General features: G+C 42.7%; 1 protein-coding gene across 2 annotated transcripts in view; it reads left to right on the top strand.

The window, feature by feature from the left end:
• The window catches only part of SCP2 (sterol carrier protein 2), a 106,733-nt gene that overhangs the window by 89,829 nt on the left and 7,713 nt on the right, over positions 1–9,191 (top strand). For both annotated transcript variants that reach the window (XM_006149379.2, XM_006149378.3), the window contains one exon: positions 4,456–4,585. In XM_006149379.2, the coding sequence (XP_006149441.1) occupies positions 4,456–4,585 (130 nt within the window). The remainder of the gene's footprint in view (positions 1–4,455; positions 4,586–9,191) is intronic.

The raw sequence follows: 9,191 nt of genomic DNA, 5'->3' as shown, positions 1-9,191 counted from the left end.
GCGTCTTCCCATTCCCCAGCATCTGATTTTCTGCAACAGCCATGTAGCTTCCAACACATCATTATGCTACTGCCTGTGGGCCGAAGTGTTCTTGAGACCATTTTTTAAAAAAACTTATTCATTTATTTTTATTTGACCAGAGAGAGACACAGAGAGAAAGAGAGGGAAAGAAAGCAAGCCACCAGGTCCAGGACTTGAACCATAATTGGCCATGTGGGAGTCCAGCGCCTTTAACCAGCACACCACCTGCCAGCCCTGACTTGCTGGGTTTTTTTTAACCCTATTATAAAAAATAATAACACATGAAAATTAGAGATTATCTCATGTGAGGTATGAGGTACAACTGTATGTCAGCCATTGAATATTATTGAGATTGACAAAGCCTTGCTGTTTTATTTTGCAGTATTCTTGTAGCTTCACAGGTATGTGCCTCTGGGTCCCATTTTAATTCCTTTCTCCTTCATAACCTCACCCCCATGGACCTTGTCCCCTTGTTTCTTTTCTCCTTCCCACGATTGTCAGTTTCCTAAGTGTTTGTAGCACTAGAAAGTGAAAGTCTTGGAATCTTTTGTCAATTCATTCATTTTCTGCATTAGCAAAGGCAGCCTGGCAAGAGATTTTATTTCTACTTTTGTCTTTGTGAGCAATACTCCGTTGCCCTTCTTTGAATTCTGTCTTAATTTTTTGTTCCTATTAAGTTTACAACAGGACCTCCACCTTGACCTTTTGCCTACTCAGAAAGTAGTGCTTTTCTTCAGCAAGGAGGCACTTAGGACCTCTTAGTGCTAATGGTCTCTAATTTCGCAAGGGCATTTTCCTTTCCCTTTTAACTCCCCCCCAGCCCCGCCTTTCTTATCCTCTCTTAATCCCACTTCAATTGAAAATGCTGTATTGACCAAGGGGGTGTGATTTTAGAAGAGGGTGGCCTGGTTCTCCAAAGTAGCAGCAAGTGCAGGTTAATCTACATCTGTCTTAAGGAGGGGGAGAAATAGATCGCAGGAATTTGTCTTCAAGCAAGTAGGTAGAGTTTCTGAATGTTTGCTAGTGTTTTCCTGCTCTGACTTGTTGGTGTCTGCTTATAGCTCTGTTCCCAGGGGATTGTGCAAGCAGATGGCATGGATGCACCTGGAAGTAGGCATTCGTGGGCTGCCTGCCCCGGAGAAAGCCTGGCTCTTGGGTGGCCCAGCACACCATCAATAACTGTCTCCTCATCCTTTTCCTTATCCTCTCTTACTCCCACTTACAAACTGAAAATGTTTTATTGACCACAGGGTCTGATTTTAGAAGAGGGTCATTTGGTACTCCACACTGAGAGAGAACAGATTTCAGGGAATGTGGAAAAGGACTTTGAACTTTCCTTTTATTCATTTTATAGTGACAGATATTGCTCTGCTAGCCTAGGCTGAAGTCTGGTAATATTGATGTAACCTGCAGTTACGGTATGGCTTGGTCAGATGGAAGGAGTGTTGAATTTGAAATTAATTAGGCCTGGGATTGAGTTCTGGTTGTAGTACTTACTGGCTATATGTCCCTACCTGTTAGGAAACATAGATTTCGTGGGAAGAGAGATGTGGTGAAATTTTTCTAGGAAGAAAAGTACTTTAACAAGAAATACGGGTGCATGTGAAGAGAGCTATTGAAGTATTTGGTGGAGACAGAAATGCCTTCCCCAGATGAGTTAGCATGTGGACTGAGACTTGAGTGATGAGGTCAGGTGTGGCAGTGGAAAATAGGAGGCGATCATCCTCAATAGACACGTGTAAGGTCATGGAAGCATAAAAGAACTTGGCACGTGTGTTTATGGAATTAAAAGCAAACAGTATTGTTAGAACCTAAAGCATGAGGGGGATGAGAAAGTGGCAGGAGGTTAGAGCAGACGAATACTCTCCATATCCTGAATACTCTTAAATTATGTATAAAGACAGATCATCCTGTTGGCTGGAGGGAACCATTTAAGAAGTTCAAGCCTGAATGTATTGAAAGTAGATAGGTTAGTTTAGTGTTTGATGGTGTGCAGACAACACCGCTGTCTGGCACCAGCCTAGAAAAAAGTGTGAAGGTTCTTTTTTTTTTTTTGAGAGGTTTTTGCTATACGGCGCGTGCGCTCGCCAGACAGACAGAGAGAGAGAGAGAGACAGAAAGCAGGAAATCACCCCCCAGAGGGGGTGGCCATGCCGCAATCCCTTCTCCTCCATTCTCCTCTCGGGATCTTGGGCATGCACGCACACACGCCCGGTGTGAGTTTAAGCCACCGGGTCCAGGACTCGAACCACGGTCGACTATGTGGGAGTCCAGCGACATAGCCATTACGCTAACTGCTGGTCCCGAAGGTTCTCAACATGATGAGCCTCAGTTGTTTTTTCTGCTTAATAAACTATCAATAATATTAATACCTTCCAGCTACTTAGAGTGTTTTTTGAAGATTAAAGAAATTATGTATGTAAGAGTACTTAAAACTGTTAAAGGTTATTGTTGTCATTGTTAGTAATTTTTCCAAAAGTTCACTTAAAATAATTTGAGTAAGCTCTTTGATTTCTTGGTTTAACTAGAACAGCTGCTTTTGTCTAAGACCCATGTTGATTCAGGAATGAGAAATTATATTTAAGAAAAAGGTAGATACAGATGATGAAATGAAAAAGATTATAACAATTTTTGGTGAAGAAATGGAAAAATTGGAACCTTAATTCGTTCTGGTAGGATTGTAAATGGTATAGCCATATAAGATGACAGTTTGGTAGTTCCTCCAAAAGTTAAATATTTTCTTATGACCCAGCAATTCCACTTCTAGATTCGTAGGGAAAAGGGAGTGACTGCTAATGAGTACAAGTTTCTTTTGGGGGTAATGAGCATGTTCTACAGTTCTTTTTTTTTTTTTTTTTTTAACATGTGCATTTGCCAGAGAGAAAACATCCTCAATGGGGCATGCCACAATCCGCTTTATCTCCTTCGGATTTTGGATGTGCACACACGTGTACCCAGTGTATTTTTCAAGCCACTGGGTCTGGGATTCAAACTGTGTAGTTGACCATGTGGGATCTAGGTGCCTTAACCACTGGGCCATGGGTTGGTTTGAGAATGTTTGATAATTAGATAGTGATATTGTTTGTACACCTCTGAATATACCAAAATAACACACTGAGCTGTATACTTTAAAAGGGTGAATTTTATGGGATGTCAACTATATCTCAGTTGCTGTTATAAAACAAAACTCAGCTGGGACCAGCAACTGGCGTAATGGCTATGTCACTGGATTTCCATGAAGTAAAATGAGGTTCAAATCCCGGACCCAGTGACTTAAACTCATGCTGGGCACGTGTGCATGTGTGCTCAAGATCCTGAGAGGAGAATGAAAAAGAAGGGATTGCAGCGTAGTCATCTCCCTGTGGGGGTGATTTCTCGCTTTCTGTCTGTCTCTGTCTGTCTTTCTGGTGAGCACATGTGCCCTATAGCAAAAAATCTCTCCAAAACCAGAAAACAAAAACAAAACAAAACACAGCAAGGAGAAGGTACAAACTCTGCATACGTAGAAACAGAAGCTAGATCTCAGGTCATTCCTTGGGTGCAGTAATTATCTGACTATTTCAAATACTTACCACAGTTCCTAAAGATAGTATACATTTTGTTAAAAAAATGAATGTTATTATTTCAATTTATGGATATAAATTAAAGGAGGGATGTAAGGCTGAAATAAAGTGGGAATTAACTATTAGAAATTTATGGTATTGTCGGGACCAGCAGGTGACGTGGTGGTTAAGGCGCTATTTATGCTATTATAAAGTATAAGAAGACACAAAGGATGGCTGGTTCTAAAATAAATATAAATAGATCATGTATTCTCTATATTTTTGCAATAACCGAGCCAATAAAATATAGTGAAAAAGTATATAATTAATAAGAGCCATATAAAATATGCCTAAGAATATCCTTATGAATCAGACATAACCTCAGATTCATACCTGGGCAGAGCAGTTTGCTCTCTGTTCCCTTCCTTTTTCCTCCTCCCTCCTCATTCGCTACACTTTGTCTTTCCTTCCTGAAACATTTTTTAAGTCAGACATTACTCTAGGTACCAAGGATATAGAAATGGGAGTCAGCCTGGCTCTGTGGCCTGGCAGTTAAGGCAGCTGGATCCCACATGGCCAACCACATGGTTCAAGTCCTAGACCCAGCAGCTGGAGAAACTTCCCTGCAGTCAACCATGTGGGATCCAGCCATGTTAACCACCATGCCATCTGGGTGGCTCTCCCACCAGTTGCATTTAAAAAGCCATTTTTGAGAAAAGTTTTCTGCGGAGGTGGGATTGTTGCCTTGTTGCCTTTTAGACTTCTGGGTAATGGATCCTGAGGGGGCTTGGGGACTTGCTTATGTCATGTATCTATTTAAACAGTACTTTGCTTGGGAAGGGTGCCAGAGAAGTGTACTTCATGTAACTCCCAGTGTTGTTCTTCTTTCCAGGAAGGGGAGCAGTTTGTGAAGAAAATTGGAGGTATTTTTGCCTTCAAAGTGAAGGATGGCCCCGGGGGTAAGGAAGCCACCTGGGTGGTGGATGTGAAGAACGGCAAAGGATCCGTGCTTCCTAACTCAGGTCAGTGTGACTCTACTTGTTGCGGAGCCCTGGCAAGCTCACTAAGGCTATTGACCAGGAAAATGGGAATCTGCTTTGATGTCTCCGAAAGAAGCTGGCTTTAAAGGTACAGGACCTGGTTAAAGAAGCAGTAGGTCCCTGGGAACAGAAATAGATCAAAGTTGCCTCACTTGAGAGTGAGTGGTTCCAGCACAGAGTCACCTGCCATAGATCTGGACTCAGAACAAACTTGGGGTGGGGTCCTGTCCCTGCAACTCACAGATTCTGACATTGGACCTTCCCTGAGCCTTGGTTTTTACATGTAAAAATGGGTGTAATAAATGGCACCTACTTCATAGGGCTGATGTAAGGATTAAGAGAATTCTCACTTCATTAGCCTGTCAAGCACACACAGCTCAGTACGTGGTTATGTGACCTTGAGAAACCTGTCTCTGCCTACTGTCACCCTTCCTCTCATCCAAATCTTTCTTGAACCCATTCGAGTCAGCTTTTGTCCCAGCCCTATCCCCAAACTGTTCTTATCAAGGCCACCACCACCTTGCTAAATTCGGTTGTTAGTTCCCAGTTCTCGTGATATCCCAGTACCCGGTTGTTCCTTACCTGCTGGCTGCTGCTGCTTGGCCTCTCTTACTGATTTCTCCTTATCTCCACATTTCTAAACATCAGGGTGTTCCAGAGGCTCAGTTCCATGTACATTCACTCATCTGATCTCATGCTTTAAAAACAATCTTGGGCCAATTGGTGATATGGCTGGGTCTCACATGACTGACTCCATTGTTTGAGTCTTGGACCTGGTGGCTTGAAAAATGTACTGAGCACATGTGCGTGTGTGCCCAAAATCATGAAAGGAGAATGGAAGAAAAGGGATTGCAGCATGACCATCCCCCACACAGGGTGCTTTCTCTCTCTCTCTCTCTCTCTCTCTCTGTGTGTGTCTCTGGAGAGTACATGTGCCCTCTGGCTAATTTAAATAAATAAATAAAATCGGAAAAAAATCGTTCTACACTGATGATGCCCACATTTATGTCTTCAGTGAGCACCCAGCCACTGAAGTTGCAGATAAATATCCAACTGCTTAATGGACAAGTTTACCCAGATACCCCATAGGTCTCTCAAAGCTGCCATGTGTGAAACCGAGCTCCTGATCTTCCTCCTCTTTATGTGTGTATTCCTCTCACTGTCTTTCCTTCATGAGAAGTTGCTCCTGTGTCCTGCCAGTTCCTTGGTCCAAAAACCAAAGCCATCCATGACCTTCTTTTTCCTCATACCCCACAGTCTAATCTTCTAATAGATCTTCTCCTCTAGTACAGTCACCCTGGTCTAAGCCATCACCATTTTTGGCCTAGTTCTGCTTTTGTCTTTGCCCTCTAACTTCTTGGGCCCACACCAGCAAGAGTGATTATTTTAAAACTCAAGTCAGATACCCGCCTCTGCTGAAAGCTGTCCAGTGCTTTCAGCTCACCGATGCAATGGCGCCACACGGCCTAGGCCCTGCTTTCTCTGTCTTGCTATTTTCTCCCAAACTTTACTGCAGTAACCCTGGCCGTGTTGGTAGTATTTGAACGTGGGGTGGTCTCAGATTGGCAGCTTTCTCCTCTTCTTCTTGGCATTGTCTTTCTCCAGATTCCTCATGGGATGTTCAGTTGTTTTCTTTAGATCTTTGTCCAAATGTCACTTCAGTGAATCCTTCCCTAATCAGCCTTTTAAAATCATACCACCAGGGCCAGTAGGTGGCATAATGGTTAAGGCACTGGACTCCCACATGGCTGATCACAGTTCAAATCTCAGACGTGGCGGCTTGAAGTTCATGCCAGGCACCTGTGTGTGCTTGTACAAAATTCCAAGAAGACAATAGAGAAGGGATTGCAGTGTGGCCACCCCCCTTGGAGAGTGATTCCTCACTTTCCGTCTCACTGTCTCTCTTTGTCTCTCTCTTCTGAGTTCCCGCGTCCTATGGCAAAAACATTTTTAAGAATCATACCACAATTCTCTACTGCCATTCATTTTCGGCCTTATTTTTCTTCCTGGCGCTTATTACCACCTAGTAAGCCATGTAGTATTTTATTTACTTACTTGCTTATTGTCCATCTTCCCCAGTTGAACTGAAAGCTCTGTGAAGGCAAAGCTTTTTGCTTTTGGTTCAGTGCTGCATTCCTGGTACCTAGAATTGTACCTGAAACATGGTGGACCTTCAAAAATAAATAACTTAAAAATGAGCAACAGAATGAATGACACTTGGTCAGCATTCAGTAAGCGGTAGCACCAGTATATCATATGAGTTTCTCTTATTTGAGAGAGTATGGTGTAATTTAGAAATAAAATGAATTGATGAGACTAGCTTTCTGGAAAGCTTAGAATGCCATTATAGATGAGACCAGCAGATGGTGTAATGGCTACTTTGCTGGACTCCGGGAGTTCGAGTCCCGGACCTGGTGGCTTAAACTCACGCCAGGTGTGTGTGTGTGTATGCACAGGATCCCTAGAGGAGAATGGAGGAGAAGGAATTGCAGCGTGGCCATCCCCCCTGAGGGGTGATTTTTGGCTTTCTGTCTCTGTCTCTGTCTTTCTGGCAAGCACATGTGCCCTATGGCGAAAACCTCTCAAAAACAAAAACAAAAAAAGCCATTATAGGAATTTTGAATGTTGTTTAGCATATAATTAGTCCATCAGAGCTCTTTTAGTAGGACAGTGAAGGTCAGAGCTGTATGTCAGAGAATGAAGCCTGGCATATTAGATCTGATGTGTTGGAAAGGGAGCAGTCAGAGGCAGAGCAGTTGGGGGGTGGACATCTTCACCATCCAGGAGAGCAGAAAAGATGGCTTGAGTGTCGGCAGTGAGAAAATGAGTGCCATTAAAGGGTAGACTCTAGGGATATTTGATGTGCAATAGGCGGGACCTGGATACTGGGCAGGACAAGGAGGCTTGTCAAAGATACAGATTTATTATAGGCACATTGTCATCGTCGAGGGAGATCCTAGAGGAGAGGACGATACCAGGGGCACGGTAGGAAGCAACGGGTTAGTCTTTAAGGAGGGCTGAATGCCTCTTTCTCCAAAAAGATGCTTTTTCAGGGGAGAGGAGGTAGGCCGACTTCCTGGAATAGAGAGTAGAGTTTGGAGGCAGGAGAAAAATCAAAGAGAATTGTTGAATGAGGAGTCAGTGAAAGGTTGAAGAAGCTGAGCCATGATGAGGCTGTCCATCTGGTGGCTTTATTGTGCAACATGGCTTTATTGTGGAAGTTTCTGGAATTATACATAGTCTTTTATTTTGTATTTCATTAACTGCCACTCTAAGGTGGTGCAGGAAGAAAGGCTAAAGGCTTCAACTAGTTTAGAAATAGCAAGCACTTTGAGAAATCTTTTATAATGAGTGAAGATTAATAATAACTTCAAGATTATATTCTCATATGCCCAGACAGATCTTAACGTGATTCTCTAACAAAATCTCTCCTCTTCCTCATGTTTTGTTGTTGGTGGTGGTTGGCTATTTGTTTTGTCATGGAAGGTAATGTTTACGGAAAGCCATTGATTTCAGAAAAACCTTGTTCTCTGTAGGTAGGGTAGATGCCTGTGGTGTGGATTCCCCACAATAAGTGCCCCATCCCACTCCTGAGAGGACCTTACCCTGGGATCGAGTAATTTCTGCTGAAACTGACACTCATTGGCAGCCAGGAGTGGTGTTGAAATATGGACTTACCCAGAAAAAGCCACCATTGGAAATTGCCAGCTCCTTTTACATCAACCAACAAATGCCTATTTGTTAGAGATTAGCTATGTGAAAGCATTAATAACCTGTCCTAGTTTGAACTGGCAACGAAGAATTGCTAGTTCTTTTCACATGTACACAGTGTTAGGAGATTTACTGATTGTTAAGGAAGATTTACTTAGATGACTTTTGTTTGCTTATACAAGGGGGATTCAAAAGTTTTTGGGAAAATGAAATTACAGTACAAGTTTATGTTGGTACAAACCATTTTTGCAATCCATACATAGCTTTTTAAATAATATACCCTTTCTGTGAGCTTTCTGAATCCCTCTCCCATGTTTTAAGACCTTGGTGATGATTATATTAAAGATTTTTGGATTTTGTGCATTTTCCATAATCTTTTCTTGCTGCCTGGGTGCCATTTAATATCTTCTCGATAAGTTTTGTACTACCTTCCTCTCCTTTGAAACAACTCATATATCTCCAGGAGATCCAAGCCAACTTGGATTAATCTAATATGTCATATTATTCCTTTTGCATTTGAATTTTCAACCTTATCTCTTTATGGGCAATAGATACAGAAAGCCTCAAGGTCTCCCTTCCCTGGGACCAGCAGCTGGCATAATGGCTTTGTCGCTGGACTCCCATGTAGTTGAACATGGTTTGAGTCCCAGACCTGGTGGCTTAAACTTATGCCAGGCACGTATGCGTGCATGCCCAAGATCTCGAGAAGAAAATGGAGGAGAAGGGATTGTAGTGTGGTCATCCCTCCTGGGGGGATGATTTCTTGCTTTCTGTCTCTTTGTCTCTCTCTGTCTTTCTGGCAAGCTCACGCACCCTACAGCAAAAACCTCTCCAAAAAAAAAAAAAGGTCTCCCTTCCCCAAGGTACAGTAGAAAGA

Source organism: Tupaia chinensis, unplaced genomic scaffold (assembly GCF_000334495.1).
Source record: "Tupaia chinensis unplaced genomic scaffold, TupChi_1.0 Scaffold000259_1, whole genome shotgun sequence".
NCBI classification, from domain to species: Eukaryota; Metazoa; Chordata; class Mammalia; order Scandentia; family Tupaiidae; genus Tupaia; species Tupaia belangeri.
Note: the sequence above shows the minus strand (reverse complement) of the source record. Positions and strands in the feature narration are given on the sequence as shown.